This window comes from Phaenicophaeus curvirostris, chromosome 1 (genome assembly GCF_032191515.1).
Source record: "Phaenicophaeus curvirostris isolate KB17595 chromosome 1, BPBGC_Pcur_1.0, whole genome shotgun sequence".
NCBI lineage: Eukaryota > Metazoa > Chordata > Aves > Cuculiformes > Cuculidae > Phaenicophaeus > Phaenicophaeus curvirostris.
The window spans coordinates 147,772,007-147,799,062 of record NC_091392.1 but is presented as its reverse complement, the minus strand read 5'-3'; the positions used below and the strand labels follow the sequence as shown (position 1 = coordinate 147,799,062).

General features: G+C 45.1%; 1 protein-coding gene across 4 annotated transcripts in view; it reads left to right on the top strand.

Annotated features, from left to right (window-relative positions):
• The window catches only part of ARHGEF7 (Rho guanine nucleotide exchange factor 7), a 131,464-nt gene that overhangs the window by 8,148 nt on the left and 96,260 nt on the right, over positions 1–27,056 (top strand). For 3 of the 4 annotated variants that reach the window (XM_069878394.1, XM_069878402.1, XM_069878418.1), the window contains exon 2: positions 9,470–9,556. In XM_069878394.1, the coding sequence (XP_069734495.1) occupies positions 9,470–9,556 (87 nt within the window). Of the gene's footprint in view, positions 1–9,242; positions 9,345–9,469; positions 9,557–27,056 lie in introns of those variants that run through there. The other variant, XM_069878426.1, reaches the window with a different exon arrangement.

The window sequence follows — 27,056 nt, the reverse complement described above, 5'->3', positions numbered from 1 at the left end:
TATCTTAGAGCTTAGTTACATACGCACCTCTCTGGAGTCAGTTTATAGACTTTGATGGGAATTTGAGCAGGGTCCAAGGGAAGTTACAGAAGTACAGTACTTCCACTGCAAAGAACATACTGTTTTCCTGAACATTGTTTAATACAGTTGCAGATCTGGAAGGATGAGCTGGAACAGCTGCATCAGTTTTGCGGTATCATTTTCACAGAGCAGATTAAAACAAGAAGTAGCTTTAGTTGTTGTGTAAGACTCAAAGAACCAGTTTATCAAGGCTGCCACAGACCTGGCTGGCATTTTAACCAAACAGTAAATTTCCTTTGCAAACTTAGCTGAACTTAGCCTTTGAGGGCTATTTCCAGTAAGGGACTGAAGCAACTTAAGCAGAACATCCGTGTGTTTGAATGTAGGTCACCGTTAATGAAGGATGATCAAGCAGACAAGCATTTCTGAATATGTGCAGAGAGAGAACTCGAAGATCTGGAGGAATCTTCAGTCAACCAAAGTGCTTATGGTTCTGGGTGTTGTAGCAGCGTGGAAGTTGAGGGAGCATGGAGCTGTGGCTGGTGAGCTAGTATGGCCCGTTGGATAGTACAGGGAGGGTGGTGGGATAAGTTTGTGTGGGGGACGAGTAGGGCTAAATCATAGACTCATAGAACCATAGAAAAGAAAGGTGGGATTAGAATCTGGGGTTGGAGTTGCTGGTTTTGGAGGTGGTGTTCTGTGGTCTGCTAAATTATTTCATAAAAAGTGGGTACCTGTCACTTCTCAGAAAGGATGCACCGTTGGGTTCTTCCAAAGGACACTCGTACTCTTGTAAGCCTAAGAGATGACTGGAGTTTGGGATGCTAAGCAGGTAAGTCCCAGGTAGGGTCAAGAACATAGGTGCACTCTTCCTTTTGCTTTCTGCTGTGTCTTATCTCTTGGCTAACTTCAAGGCTGGGAATCATTCTTAGCATGTAAGAATTTTAGGGCATATTTTAGGGCACCTGTCTTCCCTTTTGTGCTGTGTACAGAGCCTACGTGAATTCTAATGTGAACCCTGGAATTTAAAATTTAGGCCCCTGAGTGCATGGCTTGTAGGAGCTTCAGTCTTTGATTGGATCTATCTCTGTGCTGACTTCCTGCTGCTGCGTTTTCAGAGCATGGGTTTCCTCATGCCAAAATACAGGTGTCTCGCACAGAGTACCTTGCTGTGTGTCCTATTATTGAAAAGTTTGTGGGCAAGCGGTTTTATAGGGTTTAAGTCAGTACTAAAGAGCTATAGTGTCAACCAGAAACAGTGTCCTGGTAAGATCTGGTGCTTCATCTAGACACCTAATTTTAAAACAAAACTGTGCCTTGCTGAGAATCCTGATCCAGGTTTTTAGTTTACTTGTAGCATCCTGCATGTCACATAATGCCACCAGCAAGGCATGCGATCCATGAAGTGGTTGGGCTCAACTGCAGAGTGCTGCGCACTTAGAGCCTTGGAAGATGTGACCTTTTAAAGTGCTGCTATGACTTCTGCTGTCCTGGGAGGAGCGTGGGGTTCTATTTGCAGTCCTCTGAGCCCAGCTGTCATCACTGATTATGGAGGGAACGCCACATCTGCCATCCTAGCAATGGATGCTTCCTTAGGAAACAAATGATGTCTTCCATAGAATCATGAATCACTAGATTGGAAAAGACCCATTGGATCATCGAGTCCAACCATTCCTATCAATCACTAAACCATGACCCTCAGCACCTCCTCCACCTGTCTTTTAAACACCTCTGGGGAAGGTGACTCAACCACATCCCTGGGCAGCCTCTGCCAGTGCCCAGTGACCCTTTCTGTGAAAATTTTTTTCCCGATGTTCAGCCTGAACCTCCCCTGTTGGAGCTTGAGGCCATTCCCTCTTGTCCTGTCCCCTGTCACTTGGGAGAAGAGGCCAGCACCCTCCTCTCCACAGCCTCCTTTCAGGTAGTTGTTGAGAGCAGTAAGGTCTCCCCTCAGCCTCCTCTTCTCCAGGCTAAACAACTCCAGTTCCCTCAGCCGCTCCTTGTAAGACTTGTAGCAGGAAACTTGAATGCTCCAAGATGTAGCAGGAAACTTGAATGCCCCAAGGTGTTGGGCACATGCAGGAGCAGGCAGGAAGCAACACAGCAGGAGCAGTTGGGAGGGAAGGAACCTGCAGGAGTCGCTGGACAGTGAATCACGTGCAGCTTCACAGCCCAGGCTGGTGTGAGAATGGCCTGGCTTCTTCCTCATGATTTTTTTAAACCTCACTTTTATCTCCAAACGCAAACCCTGGTGACAGCTCCCTCCCTACAGCACTTGCGCAGGATGCATCCGTGCTCCTTCGGAAGGTTGGTTGCGCTTAATGTTGTGCCTTAGTCACCCAAAGGAACTGGATGCAAACCACAGCTGCTGTAGGACCCTTTAATTTGCTTTACTGCACTGTTATCTATAGTATTTTTTTAACTGATTAGATTGTCATGAAGCTCTGTGTCCACAAGGTGTTCTGAAACCTGGAAAGAAAATGTTTCCTGCTATGAGGCGAATGGTGTAAAAGGCTCCAGGCAAGGTGCACAGGGTGCAGGAAAAATGATCTGGCACATTGTGATAGGGGACAGAACCCTTGTCCACACTGTCTCCATAACACGTCCCTTTGGGACTGCATTCTTTTTGATGCTTTTCACAGTGCAGGGTTGCCTCTTCACAGGATTTTCTCCTAGTGTCCTTACTTGAGGTCCAAGTCTTTGAAATTCAGACTTGGGCAGCTGTACTCCGTAGCAGGACATCTTTAAGTGTCTGCTGGACAAGCCTACTACTTTGCAGCTACCTGTTATATTCTCCATTAGTTTCCGTTTTCTGATAACTGAGATAGTCTTCTTACATAGTAAACTGTTGCTTATGTTACATGTTGTGCTAGATAAATTACTAATATTTTTTTTTTAAACTTACATATAGTAACTGTTGACATTCAGTCTTTTTGTATTGCCCTCAAGGCAGACTGCAGTTTATTGCAATCAAAGGATTGGGTTCTTTTTTTCCTTTTAAACTCATTATTTTATACATTTCTTGCTTATTTTCTTCATATACTTTCTCCATCCGGATGAACTAATGGTAGCCTTTTTCATTTTTTTCTAAGACCACCTTTGTCATAGCTTTTATTGATATTGCCTGTCTCTGCATTTCCATTTTGTTATTTGATTTGTTATGGTGTGTTGATTAAAACCATAGACTTAAACAGATCAGAAGGAATTTAATATCTAGCTAGGTACCATCTATTTGTATCGCACATTGTTCTTCATCTTTTCTGGATGGTGGAAAATGCACTGCGCTCTTTGGTAGCTGCAGTGCATCTTGTAAGTGTCCTCATTGAGCCATCTGTGATTTCCAGAACTACCCCCTGAGAGATTAGATCTTAATCAGAACCTGTCCCTGAACCAGAAAGAAGTGGCTTAAACTGTTGCTGCTCTGTGTATTACCTTCCGCTTGTCCCTTTGGATTCTACCGTGGAACCCTGGTCCCTAATTAAGAATCTGCTAGATCCCTCTGGAATCCCTGTATTTTCTAATCACTGTTAACCTTTTTTATTTGTATTAGTAGAACATATAGAGGTTCCAGTTGGACACTGAAGCCTCTTTGGACTAGGAGTCATATAGACATGTAAGAAGAAGACAGCCGATATTAATGAACTAATGGTGTTGATCTATGAAAGCAACAGGATGAAGCAAGTACTGGAGAAGAAAATATGTAACCTCTTTATTTCATTTGCTTTATATACATGCAACCTACTTTTTATTAAGCTAAGTAATTTTGGAGTATGACTAATCTTATTTTATTTTGTTTATTCTTTCTTTATTAATCTATTTGCTGACTTCCAGGCAGACCAGGACTTACCTGCCTGTGGTCTGCTTGCATTTATGTTCTGTTGTGTTTTGACAAGTCTGTGAGGCTATAAAAGTGATCTGTGAGAGAGAGGTCACCCTTGTGACCTTCCTACAACTGTATGTAAAGGGTGTTGTATGCCGTAAGTGTGATTTTAACATGGGCTCAGACCACATAATTGCTCTTTGAGAATCTCTCGGGGGGGCTTAGTTTGTTGCTCAGGTCACTGTTTATCAGCCATCTGTAGCAGAAGGTTGCCAGAATCACATTAGGCTATCCCAGGTAAATAAGTTAACGGGTTTGCCTCTTCTTATGGGATCATTAGCACTTCAGATTTCTAGCAGGATACAAATGTGGAGATATTTTTAAATTCATCACCCATATGCTTCCGTTTCCTGTTGGATAAAAATGCCACTGTAGCCACAAAGCTGAGAAGATGTAGCCACCTTCTGGCATCACCCCTGAAGTTTTTTCCCTTGTTTTGTGAGACAAGAATCACAGAATCACAGAAACACAGAATAACCAGGTTGGAAGAGACCCACCGGATCACCGAGTCCAACCGTTCCTACCAAACACTAAACCATATCCCTCAGCACCTCGTCCACCCGTGCCTTAAACACCTCCAGGGAAGGTGACTCAACCACCTCCCTGGGCAGCCTGTTCCAGTGCCCAATGACCCTTTCTGTAAAGAATTTTTTCCTAACGTCTAGCCTAAACCTCCCCTGGCGGAGCTTGAGGCCATTCCCTCTTGTCCTGTCCCCTGTCACTTGGGAGAAGAGGCCAGCACCCTCCTCTCTACAACGTCCTTTCAGGTAGTTGTAGAGAGCAATGAGGTCTCCCCTCAGCCTCCTCTTCTCCAGGCTAAACAACCCCAGCTCTCTCAGCCGCTCCTCATAAGGCCTGTTCTCCAGCCCCTTCACCAGCTTTGTTGCTCTTCTCTGGACTCTCTCCAGAGCCTCAACATCCTTCTTGTGGTGAGGGGCCCAGAACTGAACACAGTATTCGAGGAGCGGTCTCACCAGTGCCGAGTACAGAGGGAGGATAACCTCCCTGGACCTGCTGGTCACGCCGTTTCTGATACAAGCCAAGATGCCATTGGCCTTCTTGGCCACCTGGGCTCACTGCTGGCTCATATTCAGTCAGCTGTCAACCAACACCCCCAGGTCCCTCTCCTCCAGGCAGCTTTCTAGACAGACTTCTCCCAGTCTGTAGCACTGCATGGGGTTGTTGTGCCCCAAGTGCAGGACCCGGCATTTGGCCTTGTTAAACCTCATGCCATTGGACTCAGCCCAGCGGTCCAGCCTGTTCAGATCCCTTTGCAGAGCCTCCTGACCCTCCAGCAGATCGACACTTCCACCCAGCTTAGTGTCGTCCGCAAACTTGCTAAGGGTGCACTCGATGCCTTCATCCAGATCATTGATGAAGACATTGAACAGGGCTGGACCCAGCACTGAGCCCTGGGGAACCCCACTTGTCACTGGCCTCCAGCTGGATTTCACACCATTTACCACCACTCTCTGGGCCCGGCCATCCAACCAGTTTTCCACCCAGGAGAGTGTGCGCCTGTCCAGCCCAGAGGCTGACAGTTTCTCAAGCAGAATGCTGTGAGAAACTGTGTCAAAGGCTTTGCTGAAGTCCAGGAAGACCACATCCACAGCCTTTCCCTCATCCAGCAGCCGAGTCACTTTGTCATAGAAGGCGATCAGGTTAGTCTGGCAAGACCTGCCTTTTGTGAACCCATGTTGACTGGGCCTGATCACCCGGTTCTCTTGCATGTGCTTCATGATAGCACTCAAGATCACCTGTTCCATGACTTTCCCTGGCACTGAGGTCACACTGACAGGCCTGTAGTTTCCTGGGTCCTCCCTGCGGCCCTTTTTGTAGATGGGCACAACATCAGCCAGCCTCCAGTCCAGTGGGACTTCCCCAGTCTTCCAGGACTGTTGGAAGATGATGGAAAGGGGTTTGGCCAGCACATCCGCCAGCTCCTTCAGTACCCTAGGGTGAATCCCGTCCGGCCCCATAGACTTGTGACTGTCCAGTCGGGCTAGCAAGAAATGGCATTTTAAAAATTTACTGTAACGTATTTTATTCTTTTGAGAGAAGATGATTTTTAACTGGAAACATATATTAGAGTGCTGGTAGGGCTGAAGTCTCACAGATGTGTATTTGACATGTATTTTAAACTTCCAGACCTGAAAGAGGACAATTTCATAGAATCATGGAATGGTTTGAGTTGGAAGGGACCTTTAGGATCATCCAGTTCCAACCCCCCTGCCATGGGCAGGGACACCACCCACCAGACCAGGCTGCCCAAGGCCCCATCCAACCTGCCCTTGAACACCTCCAGGAATGGGGCAGCCACAGCTTCCCTGGGCAACCTGTGCCAGTGCCTCACCACCCTCATTGTGAAGAATTTCCTCCTTGAATCTAATCTAAATCTTCCCCTCTCCAATTTATAGCCATTCCCCCTAGTCCTATCACTGTATGCCTTTACAAAAAGTCCCCAGCTTTCTTGTAGGCCCCCCTTCAGGTACTGGAAAGTTGCTGTATGGTCTCCCTGGAACCTTCTCTTCTCCAGGCTGAACAACCCCAACTCTCTCAGCCTGTCCTTGTACGGGAGGTGCTCCAGCCCTTTGACCATCTTCATGGCCTTCCTCCCTGTCTGTTCCAACCTCCTTATGTTGGGGATTCCAGAACTGTACACAGTACTCCAGATGAGGTCTCACAAGAGTGGAATAGAGGGGCAGAATCACCTCCCTCGACCTGCTGGCCACGCTTCTTTTGATGCAGCCCAGGATACCGTTGGCCTTCTGGGCTGCGAGTGCACATTGCCAGCTCATGTCAAGCTTCTCATTGATCAGCAGCCCCAAGTCCTCCTCTGCAGGGCAGCTCTCAATCACATCATCCCCCATCATGTACTGAAAGCGGGGATTGCACCGACCCAGGTGTATGACCTTGCACTTGGCCTTGTTGAACCTCATGAGGTTCTCAGAGGCCCACTTATCCAGCCTGTCCAGGTCCCTCTGGATGACATCCCATCTTTCCAGTGTGGCAACTGCACCACTCAGCTTGGTGTCATCTGCAAACTTGCTAAGGGTGCACTCAATCTCGCTGTCAGTATCATTAATGAAGATACTAAACAGCACTGGTCCCAGTACAGACCTCTGAGGGACACCACTTTTCACAGATCTCCATCTGGACTTTGAGCCATTAACCACTACTCTCTGAATACGACCATCCAACCAATTTCTTATCTCCCGAACAGTCCACCCATCAAATCCTAATCTCTCCAATTTAGAGAGGAGGGTGTTGTGGGGGACCATATCAAAGGCTTTACTGAAGTCCAGATAGATCACATCCATCAGTTTACTCATGTCCACTGCTGCGGTTACCCCGTCATAAAAAGCCACTAAGTTGGTCATAAATGATTTGCCCTCGTGAAGCCGTGCTGGCTGCCATTAGTCACCTCCGTGTCCTCCACGTGCTTTAGCACAGCTTCTAGGAGGATCTGTTCCAAGTTTTTTTCCCAGGCACAGAGGTGAGGCTGACAGGTTGGTAGTTCCCAGGGTCGTCTTTTCTGCCCTTTTTAAAAATGGGCACCATTGGATATTAGGAAAAAATTCTTTACTGAAAGAGTGGTCAAACATTGGGATAGGCTTCCCAGGGAAGTGGTGGAGTTTCCATCCCTAGAGGTGTTCAACGAATGTGTAGAGGTGGCACTTCAGCACATGGTTTAGTAGGCATGGTGGTGTTGGACTGATGGTTGGACTGGATGATCTTGGAGGACTTTTCCAACCTTGATGATTCTGTGATTCTGTTGTCAAACGATGCTTATGCGTGCATGGAATTTGAGTGAAGCTCTGGTAAATTAAGCTATGGCCCTGAAGCCCGTGGTGCTAGCTGCTTTTCTGTGGAAGGTCTGCAGTTCCAGGGAAAAGGTTGAACTGAAGGCAGGGTGAATGTGGTTCCAGAGAGCACATGGCTGCGTTGCCAAAAGCTCTTTACTCTTAAATTCAATCAAGAGTCATAGAGTTGCTTATGTTCAGAGGTGGGAAGAAACTGAGGCTGTTTAATAGCAGACATAACCAAAGCTCATTAACACAGAGCTCTGAAATTGGTAGATCATAGAATCATAGAAACATTAAGGTTGGAAAAAATTTCTAAGATCTCCAAGTCCAAGTGTCAGCTTGTCACCACCGTGCCTGTCCTGAAGTGCCATGCCTACCCATTTTTTGAACACCTCCAGGGATGGAGACTCCACCACTTCCCTGGGCTTTTTTATGGGCTCATTAACAGTTTGAATTTCTAGCAGGATACAAATGCTGAGCTATTTTTAGATTTGTCACCCATACGCTTCTGTCTTCTGTTGGTTAAAAATGCCACTGTGGCTACAGAGCTGAGAAAACACAGGCTCCATCTCACATCCCCACTGATGTCTTTTCCCTGCGTGAGAGAAGAAATTAACTCTGGGTCCTGATACTTTTCCGCTGGCATCTTTGGAGCATTTGGACATTGTCATTTGCACATTAGGAAAAAATTCTTCACAGAAAGGGTCATTGGGCACTGGAACAGGCTGCCCAGGGAGGTGGTTGATTCACCTTCCCTGGAGGTGTTTAAGGCACGGGTGGACGAGGTGCTAAGGGGCATGGTTCAGTGTTTGTTAGGAATGGTTGGACTCGATGATCTGGTGGGTCTCTTCCAACCTGGTGATTCTATGATTTCATAGAATCATAAAATCAAAGTGGTGAAGCTGGTGAAGGGGCTGGAGAACAAGACTTATGGGGAGCGGCTGAGGGAACTGGGGTTGTTTAGCCTAGAGGAGGCTGAGGGGGGAGCTTGTCACTGTCTGCGACTGCCTGAGAGGAGGTTGTAGAGAGGCGGGTGCTGGTCTCTTCTCCCAGGTGATGGGCGATAGGACAAGGGGGAATGGCCTCAAGCTGCATCCAAGCTTAGATTGGACATTAGGAAAAACGTCTTCACCAAAAGAGTCATCGGGCACCGGCAGAGGCTGCCCAGGGAGGTGGTTGAGTCCCCATCCCTGGAGGTGTTTAAGGGATGGGTGGTCGAGGTGCTCGGGGATATGATTTAATAGTAGACAGTTGCGGTTGGACTCGATGATCTCAAAGGCCTTTTCCAGCCTAATAATTCTGCGATTCTATGATTGTTTGGTCGGAAAAGACCCTTGAGCTCACGGAGCCCAGCCGCACCCGTCCCCTACCGCCCCACTTCCCCGAGCACCTCACCCACCCGTCTTTTAAACCCCTCCAGGGACGGGGACGGGGACTCGCCCCCTTTCCCCGGGCAGCCCGTTGCGGGCCCGTTCCCGAGGCTCCCGGGCGGGGCTGAGCTGAGCTCGGAGCGCAGGGAGGGGCGGAGGGAGGTGCCGCCCCGCCCCGCCCCGCGCTCCGGCCGCCTCACGCCATTTCCTCTGCTCCCTGTTTACTTCCCGGTTCAGCCGCTGCGCTGGGCGCCGCCGCCGGGGGAGGTGAGAGGAGCGGCGGGGCGGGGGATGCCGCGGGGCGCTCCCTGCGCGGTGCCTCTCCCTGCCCGCCCCTGCGCTGCGCGGTCCCTGCGCTGCGAGGTCCGTGCGCTGAGCCTCCTCTCTTGCAGGTGTACCCGGAGCCGCGCACGGAGGGCGAGTGCCTGAGCAACATCCGCGAGTTCCTGCGGGGCTGCGGTGCCTCCCTCCGCCTGGAGGTGAGTGGGGAGCGGGGCTGGGGTGGCGGCGGGGGTGGTGGTGGGGGGGGGGGGGGGGGGGGGGGTGGGGGCGGTGTCCCTGCCATCCTTTGTGCCCCCTTCCAGGGCCTGCCCGGTGGCAGCTGGAGCAGGTAAGGACCAGGCTGCTCCATCCCCAGCTGCTCCATCCCCAGCTGCTCCATCCCCAGCGCCCTCCAGCAAGGATGCTCCTGGGTCCCCCATCTGTCAGGCTTGGGGGTTTTGTCTAGTTCCTTTGTGGCTAAAATCGTCGCTTTTCCATTCAACTGGCATGGGGGTGTTAAAGGTGTAAGTTGCACCTGATGTGTTTGTGCGACGGTATCTGGAGCGCTGGGGTCGGCTCGCGGAGATGAAGCCGGTAACAGCCAAGCGAAATACTAATTAAGGAAAAAATGGTAGGTGCTGCTTCTTCTCTTTAAACGCACATTACGTAAAAGCCCAGCCAACTGCCATCTTTCTTTCCGAATGTGCGTTCGCAGGGTTGCGAATTAGGCGGTTATATTCCCATTATATTTAGCTCTAGCAAGTACACGCTGCTGCCGGGTTTACTTGATATGCGTGCGTGGGGAGGAACTGGTGCTGTTATAAACAGATTGTGCCTTCTCTGTGTCAGAAAGTGAGAAATATTGTAATTTCAGTTCTTAGAGGCAGGTTTTTGGTTTTTTTTTGGATGGCAGAAATGGTTTCTAGCGCTTCCGTTAGTGGAGTGTTGCCTTAATTAGTTCTCAGGTTGTTACCGTACCTCTGGTCCAGCCTGTACTTTTACCAGGCAGTAGCAGAATATCATTAAAAAGACACTGATTTCTTTCTTGAGGCCTCTAAATAGTGAAGTACCATTAGTGAAATTAATGATGCTTACAGGACTTGCGTTTAATCTTAGGTTCCGTCATGAAGAAAGATGGAAATTAAGACACCTTTTAACGTTGTTCCCTGTGAAATAACACCCTGTGTTGTTACCTGCCTTTTCTCTCTCCCCTCCTGCCCCCACCCAGATAAACAGAGAATGTTCTAGAGTTTGTTGGGAGACAAAAAGCAAATCGAGTTCTAAAATTTTAAGGAATCGGGTTCTGCAGTGAACTTTGTATTACCTCAAGCATTCTGTTCTGTTTTAAAGCAGCTGGCTCTGCCATTTGCCTTTCCTAGGGCTGCGTTAAGTTTTTCATGTCTTGAGCATTTGTGTGTGAGAACTGATGGAAAATTCAAGTAGTAGATGTGCATGAGCTAGAGGGAATTGGGAGGGAGGCACTTCAAATCTCAGTTCAGAAATAAATTGAGTGTTGTGAATGTTAAAGCAAAAGGGGGAGGGGTAAATACCATGACTGTCTCCTCCACCCTTACTCACTTCCTACAGCAGGTCTGTCACTAAACTTGATTTTTTTTTTTTTTTAATTTTATTTTTTTTTTTCCAATTGTGACTGTCTGGGAATAGTCACATCATTGCAGTTTGGTCTCTCTTTTGTAGCTGCAGAAAGCTTTTGTCTGCTCTTTTCCTTGGAGTGATGAGAAAGCGAAGAAAAATGATTAAAAGAAAAAATAATTTTGGTCTTACTCTCAGTGCCTGGATATCCTCTGGCTTAGTCAAATTGTTAACCTGGCCTCAGGCGCTTCTCAGCAAGATTGCCGGAAACTCCTTTCTTACGTGGAGGTAACTGGCTGCGGTAGCTTCCAGCTCAGCATGTTGGAACAGGAATTATTCCCAACCTACCAGAAGAGTTGAGAGTCTGGCAGGAAGGGAGCACAAATGCTTGGGCGTATGGAGCCTCTTGTGTGTGTATTTACAGGTTGTATGTTGGCTGTTCCCTGTTGTTTTCTCATCAATTTTTCCAACCCCCTAGCTGCGGCCAGAGATGAGAGGAATGGCAACCTGGTTTCAACCAGTGAGTAGCTGGCAGGGGCCTCTTGGCTGTCTGCTGATCCTGGGCTCTTACTCCTGTCTCCTTTAACAAGGTGTGAGTCAGTTCCATTCATCTCTGCCTTCCTCGCTGTGTGAACTGGGGAGATGCCATAGTTCCTCTGAGCAGCATCGATGTAATCCTTCCTTAGTCGTGATTAGGTTTAGAGATTGTGTTGAGCGAAGAGTGTGAAGAGTGTCTCTGGAAAGCAGTGAGGGGGATATTTTCGTAGAAGGCAGATTTGCTAATCAAGAGTTAATGGTGAGTACTTGACCAAGTGGTGGGTGTGTACGTGGTACCTTAAATAGTAGAAACATTTGGATAATGCAGCTATTGGAGGAACCTCTAGGGTGGTGTGGGGAGATGCGACTTTGTTCTATGCACTAATGTGGTGCTTTTCCTAAGAAATATTTCACAATATGGAGTTTTGCATGGCTCTACAAGGTGCACTTGAGCCTGGCATTGAATCTGAATTGTACGTAGTTGGTTCAGGTGGTTTCTCTGTGTGTTATTTCGTAAGTGTAAGAGCATGATGTTCCTTTAGTTAGCCTTGGTTCAGCATTGCACAAAGCATGTTTTGCTTTCAGATCTGAACTTATATTGGAAGTAGTAGAATTGTATTTGTACAAAACCGTGTCAGTGTCAGATCTCCTTGCCTTGCTTTTTGTAGTTCCAGCTTTGAATACTTACAGCGTGTTTAAGAACTTGATATCAGCTGCTGTGGTTAATGGAAAGCTGCGCAGTAGTAGATGGCTTGTTTGGGATGCTTTCCTCTGTGATGTCGTTTTGTTAGAGGACATGATGACTGTTGTCTTCCTACCCTAAAAATAAGGGGCAGAATTGAGGAACTTTGTGCGTTTGGAAATGTTCTGGTGTCTGACAGTTGTTGTTCTTATCTTCTTCCTCTTGCTTCCCAGCAAGTTTGGGCTCTTAGAAAGATAACAGGGTATTAAGAAAGGGTATTTCAAGCTCTCATGAGGCGGACTGCTATTCCTCAGAGAAAACCAGTGGCTCTCTTCCCGCATCCTCCAGTGTTTTTTGATGTTTAAGTATTCCAGAGCAAAAAGAGTGCTTAGTCTGGAGCTTGCAGCAATCCTTTTGTAAGTTGAAATGTGTTGATAATGCAGAGCAAGCTTCAAGGAATAACTACAAGAATCTTCTGCAAATATTGGTGTTAATTATTTTTAATGCAGTTTTTTTTAATACGCAGATACATAGGGCTGAGACACATTAATGAAAAAAAAAACATTCCCAAGACCTCAGCTAGGGACTGAATTTGTAACTCTGTATTGTTTTACCTTCTGGAAACTCTTAGGTTTTTTTTTTTTTTTTTAGAATAATTGTATTGCCAGGTAGTTTGTTCTACTGTGAAATTTCACTTCCGACCGTGATTGTCTGGGTAGATCGAAGGGGCTGTAGAGTAGCTGCTTACATTGTCTGCTCACAACTTACTGTGCACTTTTTCCTTAGGCAGAGGATCTTTCTATGTGCTGCTCTTGCTATTTTTGCACTAAAGGCTGCTTAACCCCCATGGTTTTGTCTTTGGGTGGGAAGACTTTGAACTGTACTCTCTTTGGAGAAGAATGACCTGCTTTTCAAACCAGGGTACTATGCAGTTGTATGTCGTGGACTCTGTTGTAGAAGAATATGGGTGGATATGTGTAGTTGAGGTGGAACTCACTGCAGGTATACAAAATCTTCCACAGAAATCTGGCAAAAGAGACAAAAATGCAGAGATAATGGTCATAGGGCATTTGTTCCTATCCGAGCCCTAATTAGTTTTGTGGTAATAATTATCTTGTACTTGTGTTGTGTTACTCCACTTTTCTTGTCTTTCAAAGGAGTTTCAGCTTCTTGAATGTAATGCAGTCTTTTCTCATTCTTTGACCAGAGCTGCTTGACACCTCACAGGGCCAAAAAGACTCTAGAGAAATCACTGTGTAGCTCTACAGCAGAGGGGTTTGGGGAACAGTTAAATGTAGAATAATAAGCAAAAATAGATTAATAGAAAACTGTGATAGTGCCTGTTGTTTAAAAGACAGGACACTTGATATATCCAGTGAATGCTACCAAGCTCTACGTGATTGAATTTGATGAGTAGCGTCTTGCAGCATTTTTCTGCTGGCTTTCATCAAATAAAAGATTGATGTCTGCTTATCTGCAAGTATCTAATGTTAGTGGGATTTTTGAAATAAAAATATGTGTTGTATTTCTGACTTTTATGCTGATAGGGAAAATGACAACTGACTAATGGAAGAAGACAGACAAGCCATGGATCTGAGAACCTTTTCTGAACCTGCTTGCCTCTGAGATTCTGGATGTCCATTTTATTACAGAAGCAGCAACGCCAAACCCAGGATTTTATTTCTATAGTAAACTAACCAAAGAAGAAATAAAGCAAACCTGGCATTCTCATGCAGTCTGTGAAGATCCCTTGTTTGTTTATTGTTAAATCTTTTATATAAGAAGGAATTTGCCCTTAAGGTTCAGAATACTGCTTGCGAATTTGGGATATTTAGTATCAAGAGCTATGAATTGTATCCAGATATAAAAAATGTCTGTAAATGTCTACAATAAAGCTCTAGCTTTGGGGAAAAGTTTGTAAGGAGTGCCAATGTCATTCTGTTAGACCAGCTAATCTTTTGAGAGTGAGTTTGCATGTCTGTCTTCTTCCCTCACACCCACCCTAACCATAGCAGTTCATCTCTTAAGTGATGCTCCGTTTCTGAGCCTTGCATAATTCTTTAGATCATTACAGCTACAGCCCTGCTACCGTTGTGGCCTCAGAAAGGTATTCTGCAAGTTGTCTTTCAAAGACCTGTTTGTATAAGGAAGGTGTAGAGCAAAGCTGCTAGCATAGATGGATTTAACTGTCATCTGCTAGTGAATTAGGAATGACTAGGATTGTAGTGCTGAAGAGCTTTGGTCAATTTTATGATGATACAGACATTCAATCACCCCACCTACTCCTTGTTTGGACTGTTGTCTTTTTTTTTTTTTTTTGGTCAAGCACAATATTTTCTTTAGGTTTGATCTTGGTTTTGTTGCAACAGAGTGCCATTTTGATGTAGAAGGTGTGCTGCCGAATGCCGTGGGTGAGTGCCTTCATGATTCTTTGTCATAAACATCAAAATTCTGGAAATGCTTAAAGTAACCACATGTTGGAAAGTTTTATTTGAAGGCTTGGATCTTACTGGTCGATTTTTCAAAAGGGGAAAATTGTACAAAGAATTTATATCTGTTACTAAAGATACATCTACTGTGTTCCTTCTCCTCTGATTTCTAGTTGTTCACAAAGCTTCTCTGAACAGATCTTTATTAGGTAACATTTACAGCAAAGTGCAGTACGTCACTGCAACTTGCCTTGGATGTACTGATCTCCAAGACATGACTGCTCCACCCCCACACCCCCTTATATCCTTTTGTTGTGTTAAAATGAGAATTCTGAAAATCAATGTTTCGTGCAGTTTGTTCTTGAGTCTTTTCATTTTGGTCTGTTTTTTCCATTGTGTGTAATAGAGAGGTACAGCCTGACTTCTGTGATTGGAAGATCATGTTAGCACATCTTTGAATCTTTCTAAGACAGGAAGGTGCTGTTACTTGACTATTTATTTTACTTCTATGGAATGGTTTCTTCTTATGATATGAAGGATTCTTACAATGCACAATGTGGTAGTCTAGGACTGTGAGCGTATTTTGTTCGTTTACCATTTCTTTGTATTCCCATTGAAGAGAAGCCTTTCAATGCTACTTTCAGGGTGTCTTACAAATAGAATGGTGGAAAGTGAAGTGCTGGAGCATGTCCAGAGAAGGACAACAGAGCTGGTGGAAGGGACTGGGTAACAAGCTTCAAGAGAGGTGGCTGAGGAAACTGGGGTTGTTTAGCCTGCAGACAAGGAGCCTGAGGGGGAGACCTTATGAAAGGAGGTTGTAGTGAGGTGGGTGCAGGTCTCTTCTCCCAAGTAACGGGTGATAGAAGAGAGGAAATGGCCTCAAGTTGCACCAGGGATGGTTCAGATTAGACATCAGGAAAAATTTCTCCATCGAAAGGGTTATCAGCCACTGAAACAGGCTGCCCAGGGAAGTGGCTGGGTCAGCATCCCTGAAAGTATTTAAAAGACAGGTAGATGAGATGCTTGGGGATATGGTTTAGTAGTGGATAGGTACAGTTGGACTTGATGATCTTGAAGGTCTTTTCCAACCAGACGATTCTATGAAAAAGTCTTTTTTAAGGTCAAACCAGTTCTTCATCTTGTGTACCATTCATGTGTGGTGCCATGGTACTTGAGGTGGTGACGGAGAGGCAGGGCCATCTGGTGTTGGACAGGGAGGAATGGTAGTATCAGAAGCTGTTAACGGTTTTATCCAGTAATACACAGTCCAGAACGCCGATGTGCAAGGTAGCATTTCAGATCCTCACACTGTTCCCTGCTCACTTAGACCTTCCTTCTCTTCCCATGAGAACTTACTTCTTGTGGTTCTGTCAAGCTCATTGCATCACCAGAAGTGTGGTATGGTGCTATCTCTTCTTGACTGAAAGACTCTAGTGGATTTCATTAAATAGGAAGAATGCTTCCCCTTAATGGACTGCGTGTTCAAAAGCCCCTGATGCTGAAAGATTTTTAAGGAGACTTTATGAACAAAAAGCTAAGAAATAACAAAGGTAGATTAAAGGCACGTACCTTTGTAAGGAATAATTTAACAGATGTGGCTGGGGAATGTGCCAGTATTTTTTTGGCTACTTAAGGGCTATAGTAAATATTTCACAAGTCAAAAATAGCTCAAAATTTTTGAATTAATCTTAAGTATTTTCATTCCTGCCAATTCTTTTGTATCGCACACTGGTGTGATAATTCCAATGTGAAAATATAAGCAAGTACGCGTGTACAGAGTGTGTCTGGCATGATGAATCTGCCACGAGTGCAGATCTGTTTCTTTGCTGCTTGGCCCGTGCTTGAGGGTGTGAGTCTGGCATGTGAAAATACATTCAGAATGTTTCAGTCATGTCTTGGAGGTCAGTACATACAAGGCAAGTTGCAGTGACATACTGTACTTGGCTGTAAATGTTATCTACTGTAGATCTGTTCAGAGTAGTTTTACGAAAGAGTTGCTCTGTGGTTTGGGAGGGGCTTCTGTGTAACTGCTTCATCTGTGGCGCTCATTTGGATCTTCAGAATGAAACAAACCTTCATTTGGCAATTAAAACGTATTGCGCTATTAATCTAGAATGCACAGAAGATTTCAGCATTGTACTTCTATGCTCAAATATAGCAAGCCTTTCACAAAAGGGTTTCAGCGCTTCTTTGATTGAAGAGGAGTTAATCATGTGGGGGGGAAGTGTGGAAAATGGGAAAACTGGGAGAAGAGAGTGGGTAGACAGGGCTGGAGAGGAGGAGGGTTTTGGGCAGAGCTTCGGAGTCCCTGAGGGTGGTAAAGGGAGAAGAGGCTGCTTGCTGACATACGCTGTTCTCCTGACTTGTCAGAGGAATTCTTGTGCTCTAATTTCTTTGGCCCTTTCCTGCCCTTCAGCTCTTTGATGTGAAGCACAGTGAGGAAGGGATCATCTGCTGGCTCTCTTAAGGGTGAGTGCTGTTGGAGGAGGGATTTAGGATTAGTCCCAAGCAAGGGGCAGGCTGTGCAGGGGCAGTAAGGGTGCCAGGTGTGAAAACAGCTCTTGAGAGGAGAGCAGGTTGGCTGCTCTGTCCTTCCCAGCATGAAAGTGACAGCAGGTGCAGTAGGTTGGAGTGTGAGGGAGGGGAATGGAGATGGCATCATGACAGTGTTGCACCTGCTGTGAGCTGAGTGCTGAGCCATGAAGTGTGTTTCAGAAGGCAGGTCTGTGTGCACACCAGGGCCTGCCTGCCTTCCTTTTTCCTTCATAAAGGATGGCTGTGGTATTGTTAGTTGCTGTTGTGATTTTTACAAATGACTTGTGAAGTTAGATTTCAGAAGTCTCAGACTCCTGCCCCCTCCCTACCCCCCCTGCTTCCATTGAATAGTTATGAAAACTTCTAGCAAGTTTTTTTTTTTTTAGCTGGCAGACATACTGAAAATAGAAGTGTAGATAACATGGTGTCATAGAGAGCAAGCTTTCTGTATACTGAACATGGTTACCTTGTTATTAGGTGTCAGCTGAATTTCCCAAGCCTGTGTGTGACAGAGGGAGAACAAAAGATCTACCCTCTATACAAGATGTTTTATAGGTGGTTTTATTCTGTGTGAAGAAGACTTCGGTACCTGCAGATCTAATGATGTTGCATTGTATGTTTTGAACTCGTGTTGTTGGACTAATAAGGTCCTCATAGCTGAAGTACATTCCACAGTTTAGGAGATGACTGTGCCTGGTCTCCACGGGAACTTGGAAAACGTTCTTGTGACAATGACTATGTTGTGTCTCTTTGTCGAGGGAGGAATTCTAGCAGAATGATTGCTTTGAAAATTACCTGAGATGAGGATTACACAGAAGTGAGTCCAGCTGCACAAAACAGGCTGCTCCTTTCGTTTACTGTGGTCTCAGCAGAATCTTCTTTTGATTTTACTTAGTGCTTAAGAGTTAACATAAATCACTTCAGTTAAGTGAAGACAATGCAATATCAAACCTAGGTCTTCTATGACTTGCTCTGATTTCTTAAATGCTTCCAGCTGTTCCTGACTTCTGCTTGCATGTGAGTATCTTGGCATGTGTGGGAAAGGTGATATACACTCTGCTGTGGAGAAAGGTTTCACAAGCTTGATTTTATGAGATTGTGTTAGTGAGAGGAGAAAAGTGCCTTGCTCGCTTCTTCTAGTTGAAAGGAAAAGGAATTGTGGAATATAGTGATTTTTCTTTTTGCTTAAGGGGAGTTAATTTTACTTTACTGTGTTCAGCTGAATATCCACATAGCTCTAGCTCTCACATGGTTCAGCTTGAACCCTCTATTTTTGCTGTAGTTAGCTGTGATTAGATGTTTTGTCAGATGCTGGGCTGGTCCAGTCACAGACTGTTCTGACTGAGAGCTGGAGTCTGCTTGTGGGGGAAGCACTGTTATTTTTTTTTTGACACTGTTAGCTTTTTCTAGGTCATTATATATTTCAGGAAATACTGAAAAATTGTAGTGCTGAAAACCTCAGGGTCTTGTTACTGAAAATAAGTTGCCTTCAGCTGTGTGGCCTCAGCCCATTGCCCACCTGTGTGATGAAGCCAGCAGGATCTAGCTGGTTGGGTAACTTGAGAGCAGGTGAGGAGGGAAACCCTGCTATGTGGGAAGGTGATGTGATGTTTCAGTAGGTGGCAGTCCTTCTGTGCCAGTTGTGAGGTTGTGTCAGAGCGGGGCAAGAAGGGAGGAAAAACGAGGAACCAAAGTCTTTCTGTCAGTGCCATCTTGTGGGCCAGGTGCAGAGCAGTGCAGTGGTGGCACGGAGAGAAAAAAGGGATGTACTTTCTGTTCTGCCTGCTTGGTGTCTTGAGGTGGCTCTGCTTGCTGGCAGCCCTTGCTGGGGAGAGTGGGGAGAACCAGTCTGGGCAGCATGGCAGCTGCCTTCTTTGCTGAGCCAGCAGGGAGGGAGTGAGGTGTCCTTGGAGTACCCCATGCTTCTTGAAGGACTGGGGCTAGAGGCTCCTATTTAGCAGATGAAATCCTCATTGAGCCTTCTCCCCCCCTCCCACACCCGGCCCCCCAAACTTCAGCTGAAGTCAAAGACTTCTTCCATTTTTTTGGCTGTTGTGTATTTTGTGCAGTGTTGCTCTATTTCATCATCCAGTTGGCTGCACTTCTTTGAATGGAGTATTTGGAAACTATTAAGTAGCAGTTGCTTTGAGTCCAATTTAGAAACAAAACATTAAAAACTGAGCCAAGCCCCTGCTCCAATACAAATCCTCAATGTGACTTGCTTCACCAGCCCTATGAAGGTTAGAAGTGCAGTAGTGCAACTGCCTTAGGTGGTGAAATAATAAAGGAAAAAAAGTAGAGAGTGAGGAAATAGCCATCGACAAATATGTGCTGTTACTAGCTAGTGTACTTCTGTTTGGGAAGGACATCTTAACAGACACCTTCCTGGTGGTGCTGAGTGATTTCCATCTGTCCATCTGTCCATCTTCTATTTCCCTACCCCCTACCGTCTTATTTTCTAGTCACTACCACTGACTTGTTTTTCATCAGGAGTGGTTACCAGAGAGTGGACTAATGGTTAGTGAGAACGTGGTGATGGCATGCTTAATAGTTTTTTCCAAATATATACTTGTTAAGTAACTTGTGAAATTCCTGCCTGATCAAGTTTTCTCCATGTGATGTCCACTCTGGCCTCATCACATGAGACAGCCTAGGGGTTCTTGTGATTTCAGGGGATTACTAGCTGGAAGTGCCTGTGAAAGCAATAGCTCTTGTCCTCTTAGGCTGGTACTGCTGGAAACCAAACCACTGCCCTGGCTTTAATTACATTATCCCTCCCTTTTTTCCCCCCCAGTCTTCTTCCATCTCTCCAAAAAGGAGCCTTAACTGGTTTGATTTCTTTCATGCAGATCACTTAGCAGATGAATGGAGGGGGGAGGTGTGAGGGACGTTTTTCTTTTAATGGCATTTGCAGTATTAGAATGAAATAAATAGTCCTCACTTCTTAGGGTGACTTAAGTGTGCTGAGATTTGTCTACATAGGACTCTGGGCTGAAAGTGCTAATGCTCCCTTTTTATATACATTTATTTGTGTCAAGTTCCCCTCTGAAAAATTTTAAGAACGGGGACTCTTTCTTGAGTGTTCCAGGGCATGGTTTGAGTGTTGGTTCAAATGCTTTTCCCTCGCTCGCCTGCCTGGCAGCAACTGAGGACAGCGGAGCAGAGCTTCCAGGGTGCTGAGCCTGCTGTGCGTAGCTGTGTGCTGGGTAGCTTCATCTGAAGCCAGGATAATGAAATTCAGTTGAAATAGCAGAAAAATATTTGGTGGTTGGATTATTGGTGGTTCGGTGTAGCCGTAACTGGTGGTGAATATATATGTAACAACGTGAGCCAGTTTAAGTGGTCCCTGCTGCTAAGAGGAGAGTGCCTTTGTGTTCCTTTACCTTCCCTGCCGTGGCCATGTCATCTTGTGCTCATTCTCAGACGTGCCAGCTGCCTTCAGAATCCACCTGGCTGAATAAATCCATAAAAATCCAACCTTTCCCTTCCTGAAAAAAACCGAGCACTTTATCAAAAGAACCCAACACAACACCAGAAGATTGTGCTTCCCCTACCCCCGCTGCCAATGGGATGGTGAGCCGGGTTGCTGCAGTGCAGGGTCTGAGTGCCAGGCTTGGTGCAAGGGAGGTTTTGAGGCCACCTGGTAGGAGTTGGGACTGTGTATTTTCATGAGATGTCTGGATGGCATTTGAAATCCTGCTCTAATTTTAGAATTAAATTATTATTGAGAATCCCATTGATGGGCAATTGCTGAAGAATCTGTCTCTGTAAAGGGGAGGGAGCTGGTTTGGTTGGTCAGGGAGGAGGAGTGTTAGACTGTGGAAGCACCCTGGTTTAGATTAGTGTGAGCTGCAATGGAAATACCCCTAGCCCGGCATCTACCTGTGTTTGATTTTCTTTACAACTCTGGCAGCAAGCATGTACTGCCCAAGTATTATTTTTACTTCATCTAGATGAGCTTATGCTGTGTTTCATGTTTATTTCTAATGAAATATGAGCAAAAAACACAGTTTGCTTTATTTTTCGATGGACTGTCACATTCCTAGTTAACTGTTTATTGCTTCCCTGCCAGTCTGGTGGGTTAGGGTTTTTTTTTCCTTCCAGTGTACTTGCCTCCCTGCATTGGATCTGAGTGGATCAGTTGAGCGACTGTGGCACAAAGGACACAGCAGAGAAGGGAGGGGACTGGACCTCCTCTTCTGGCAGCAGCAACCCAGCCTAAAATAAATAGACCTTTACTTACTTTTCAGCTGGATCAGTCTATTCAGATGTTTTGAGTCCATTCAGTCACTACAAAGAGACTGGGAGAGGGGGGTGGAATTTATTACGCTCCACCCCCCCATACTTGTTCACTTAATTAATGAATAAAAATGAGGTTTAAGAAGAAGGCAGTTCCTACTTCTAAAATCCGTTAGCAGAACGTGCCTAGGAGCAGTTTGTTTTAAATCGGAAGGCACAAATACTTCTTCCTATTTGTTAAATTAACTTTTTTCCATGCAGAACATATTGAATCATTTTTTTTTCTTGTATGTTCTCTGTTTGTTTGCCACGCTGAGTACCTCCAAAATGTACATTTCAACTAAATTACTATGTTTTGTCTAAAAGCAGCCTCAGTGCAGAAATCATAGTTTATAATGTCACTTAAACAAATTATTTGTTCTCATGTATGTTAGAGTCTTTGACAGTGTAATCTCCCACTTTTTCTTCCTAAAGTTTGATAGCAAATGTTTAGGAAAGTGCTTGAACTACAAATATGGATCAGGATGTTAATCTGTACTAATCTAATCATTATTTGAATAGGCCATTTAAATCCATCCACCTCACAGGCTTATGAGCAACATAAATGGGTTTTCACACCCTTTGCCTCAGGCTGCTTCTTCACCCTGGTGTCACATGAACATTTTGCAAAAGATAACTTTCATGTATAAATACAGCTAAAGTATTTTCTGTTCCTGGCAGTTAAACTGAAAGAGCAATTCTTCGTTGTTAAGATACGAAGTTGTTGTAATTAGCTGACTTTGATATTGTAAACTGCTGGTAGTTAAATTGACCACATCTAGGTATTATTTATGGCCTGTGTTAATGAGTTGGCTTACAGGGCTCTGCACTTTCAAAGATGCCTGTCAGCTTCTTGATTTCTCTCCTGCCTGTGCTTGCTTATTAAGATGGCTTATCTCTTAATTTTTTGTTAATATTGCTTGCTAGAGGTATTAGTTTTCAAATGTCAGTGTATCTTTCAGAATTAAGTGAATGATTGCAGTTTTATTTATAGCTGTTGTCAGCAGCTGCAAAAGAAAATGTAGATGTGCCTTGAGAGCAGTCCAAAAATCCCAGATCTCAGGGAAGTACTTTTTTTGAGATAGAAATGAGAGATTATTGTAGCTTAAAGTGCTGCAGTTTGTTTTTCCTAGTTGACACGCTCAAGTGCATGTAGTTTGGGCTTTTTTTGCACAGATGTAAATAAATCAAGTTTTCTAGTAGTTCAGCTGATAAGTAGGTGAGTGGGGTACTTACCTTTGTCTATATTGTAAAAGCACTTCAGAATCAGAACAACCATGGACTAACTTCTGCCACCAGGCTTGTCTCAAATCCATTTTGTTGTGGATGCTACTATGGCTTTGACCAAAGGAAAACTCTTACTGTGAAACGGAGAAGCTTTATTACCCCTTCTCCCCCCTGCATGTGTATTGTGAAAACAGGTAATTGTTTGGTTTTCTGTAGGGACCTTTCCTGTTTTCAGCTGGAAGATTTTTCAGTTATCCCTTGCATCTTCTCAGACTTTTCTTGGATACAATTGTACAATTTGGAATTGTTTAGCTCGAAGCCTTGGTGACTGAGCAGCTGAGGAGACAAGCAGTGGATCAACTCGAATGAAATGAAATGACTTTTTTTTGTAGTGATGTAGCAATGTTGTGACAGATAGAGGGAATTAATTTCTCTGCTGTAGCTGTCAGCTGGCTTCACCAAGAGACGTGCAGTTTGCTAGCTTCTTAACTGTGCCTTCCGATTTCTGCAGGGAATGACATGGGCATCTAAAGGAGTAGGTTTGACAAGCTTCTGGATCAGTAGCAACACTAGTTTAGCACTGCCCACCACTACACCCACCCCCTTGTTTTGCAAACTCAATTAATTTTGGAGATAAATTGCAAACCAGGACCCATTTTCTGAAATTGCTTTTAATCCAGGTAAGTGAAAAGATTTGCCTAAGAAATATATAGAATGTGGTGGGCAGGAGCACGTCCCATGTAGGGGAATTTGGGGCCTGGGAAAACGACCTTACACGCAAATCCTTTTTTAAAGGCTTCTTGATGGATCCTTTGACTAAAGTACCCTGTGTACTGAATGGGGACAGAGATGTTGAGGGAAGTGGTAATAGTTGATTAGTGCACATTGAATATGCAGATCGTCTTTAGGTGGTCCTAGATTTTAAAGGAAGGGGAGGAGGTAGGGGAGAGCTCCCTATAGCAGCATGCTGATGCGTGGGAGCAGAACTGCCATCTCTGCTGCTCTGCCTTTGCACCTGAAATGTCAGCGTATCTGAGAGTGATGGTAAGTGCATGTTTCTTCTTTGTGCCAGGCTGGGAAGAGATGGGCATGGTGTTAGCTGCTGCATTTCCTAAATATTGATAGTAGACGGATGACGTGACTTACAGAATCATAGAATCATCAGGTTGGAAAAGACCCACTGGATCATTGAGTCCAACCATTCCTATCAAACACTAAACCATGCCCCTCAGCGCCTCGTCCACCCGTGCCTTAAACACCTCTAGGGAAGGTGACTCAGCCACCTCCTTGGGCAGCCTGTTCCAGTGCCCAAGGACCCTTTCTGTGAAAATTTTTTTCCTAATGTCCAGCCTAAACCTCCCCTGGTGGAGCTTGAGGCCATTTCCTCTTGTCTTGTCCCCTGTCACTAGGGAGAAGAGGCCATCACCCTCCTCTCTACAACCTCCTTTCAGGTAGTTGTAGAGAGCAATGAGGTCTCCCCTCAGCCTCCTCTTCTCCAGGCTAAACAACCCCAGCTCTCTCAGCCATTCCTCATAAGGCTTGTTCTCCAGCTCCCTCACCAGCTTTGTTGCTCTTCTCTGGACTCGCTCCACAGCCTCAACATCCTTCTTGTGGTGAGGGGCCCAGAACTGAATGCAGGATTCAAGGAGCGGTCTCACCAGTGCCGAGAACAGAGGGAGAATAACCTCCCTGGACCTGCTGGTCACACCGTTTCTGATCCAAGCCAAGATGCCATTGGCCTTCTTGGCCACCTGGGCTCACTGCTGGCTCATGTTCAGTCGCTGTCAACCAACACCCCCAGGTCCCTCTCTTCCAGGCAGCTTTCTAGACAGACTTCTCCCAGTCTGTAGCACTGCATAGGGTTGTTGTGCCCCAAGTGCAGGACCCGGCATTTGGCCTTGTTGAACCTCATGCCATTGGACTCTGCCCAGCGGTTCAGCCTGTTCAGATCCCTTTGCAGAGCCTCCCGACCCTCCAGCAGATTGACACTTCCACCCAGCTTGGTGTTATCCGCAAACTTGCTAAGGGACTTGGCTTCTACACCAAGCTCGTGACAACTGTTTCCATTTCTCCTCTCCCTTTCCTGCTGGCTTTGTTTTCCCACTTGAGTTTCGAGTCCTGTGCTTCCTTTGTGCACGTTTTCACAAGTGATTTCCCTTGCTGTTTCCTCTCTCCTGTCTTTCCTAGCCTATCATCAGCCTTATAGCACTGATCTCCCAGGTCTCCAAGACAAGTAAGGCAGTGCCATCACTGCTCAAAGAGAAAATTGTTTTTCTGTTTGTTCCTGGTGCTTTATATCAGCTTCGGTGCTGGTCAGGCCTCTGAAGCTGCAGAGAACTATTTCAAGCAAAAATCTGTTTTGCCTTGGTCTTTAGTAGATGGGGTTTATTACAGTGAAGGGGGTGATGGGCTCAAAAACTGGAGGAAAAGAGTGCAGTTTTGTAGCTGAGAGCATGTTATGGAGTTATGGAGGCGTGGGGTTTCCAAAGGTTGCAGTTCTCTCTGGCAGTATCCTTTCCTCTCTTTTCCTCGCTTTCAGTTCTGTCTCCTGGACCACAGTCAAAGTTAGTTATGGAGTCTTCCTTTTATAGTCAGTGACTGAAGCCTCTCCAGAGGATGACCTATGGTGGATGGGATGCATGTTCTTTTGGGAGTACAAAAGGAGACCATGTGGACCCAGACATCTGGAAAACAGTTTCCTAAAATTAGTTGAAACTTAATCTTGGCAGATAGCATTCTTCTACCAGCTCCTCCTCCTCCTCGCCTTTTGTTTCATGTCATTTGAATTGGGCAGGTGCTTTCTCTTGGAGGCTCACTCTTCTGGTGTTAGCATCTGAACTGTGTTGAGACCTCCAGATAGCATTCTGCTTCATGCTTTTTAAGTGGACTCCTCTGTTAATCTGACACACTCAGTCTGTCGTAAAGGTGTGTATAAGGTAGTTTAAAGAAGAAATGAACAAAATGCCAAGGGGTATCAAGCTGGTCAAACCTGGGTGGATTTTTTTTTTTTTTTTTTTTTTTGCTACAGGGCAATTTCTGGAACATTTTGGAAAGAAATTTTGGTAAAGAGGGTGGAGAGCCTTTAAAAATTCTGCCCCAAAGAAGAGGGTGCTGAATTGTTTGAAGATTTAGATTTCCCAAGCTCAATTCTGGCAAACATTGTTTTCTCTGTGTCATTTCTGATGATGACAGGAGAGGAAAGTCCTGTATAAAATACTAGTAATGATCAAGTAAAGCATGAGGCACATGGACGACATGAAAAATAACAGTCCAAATGTTTGAGGTTTGGGAAAGCTTAAGTGAAAAGATCTGATAATGGAAGGTGCTAGCATTGAGAGACCTGCCAGGTTCTGCATGCAAGACTGCTGATCTACAATAAAGCCTGTCAGACATCTGCTAGTGTCCCTTGAAGAGTCTTCAGCTGTTGGGTTGTCATCGTGCTAGAGTGCACAGCCCTTCAAATAGTCTTGCTCGTTTTGTTTCACTTCTGAAGGTCGTGAACCTGGATTGAATTCTACCTGATTTGCTGCCTGTAGTTGCTCTGAAGTTTAGGTCTGTTTTTTGTAGTAGTTAATGCATGTTTTATCAAGGAGTGCCTACTGGCTACCTCCTGAATACTAATAGTTTCACTAGATGAACTACCCAAGTGACATGATTGTATTTTCATGGTGCTGTCTACCCTCAGGTAACTGGGGCGATGCTTGGAGTGAGGTGCATTGAGGTTTGTTTGAAATAATCCTGATTTTAATATTAAGACAACGTTTTCATCTTTGCATGTTTCTTTTGCTTCTGTGAGATATGGAGGCTTTGTAGTATCCTAAAGAGGAAACCTCAGGTGCTCTTCCTGCAAGTTAATGAAGGACATGAAATTCTCGTCACAACATGAATATCTCTCCTCCTCTGTTTTCCTGTGTTTCTAAAACAGTCTCTCCAATGGAATTTATGCGAGCAGATGCAGCCTGCCTTTTGAGGCAGTGAGCTGTAACTTGTTTAACAACTGGAGAACTTCTTGCTCAAGCAGCTTGCCGAGAGCGCAGCTGCTCACCTGCTCTCTTGAAAGAGATTTGGACAGAATACCTTGGCCAATAGATGGGTGACGGGGTGGCACGGAGAAGAAGACAGTCTTGTGTTGGAAGCCACAACAACTTTACATAGGATTATGTAGGTTAAATAGTTTGGAAAGCACTAGGATCATGAAGTTTAGAGTGATGAGTTGCCATGAAGCAGAACTTGCATTGCTTTGGTACAATCCAGATGTTATGTTATGGCTTTATTTGAAGCATATTGTAGCTATGTCCATTTAAAATATGGTAGTGTGAAGGTAGGGGTTATGATGTGAATATCTGTGTGTAAGGAACTGCTTTTATATCTTTGTACAAAATAAGGCAGGCTATGCTAGAAGCCTTGCAGGAGCTTATGTAAAACAAATTTGGCTTG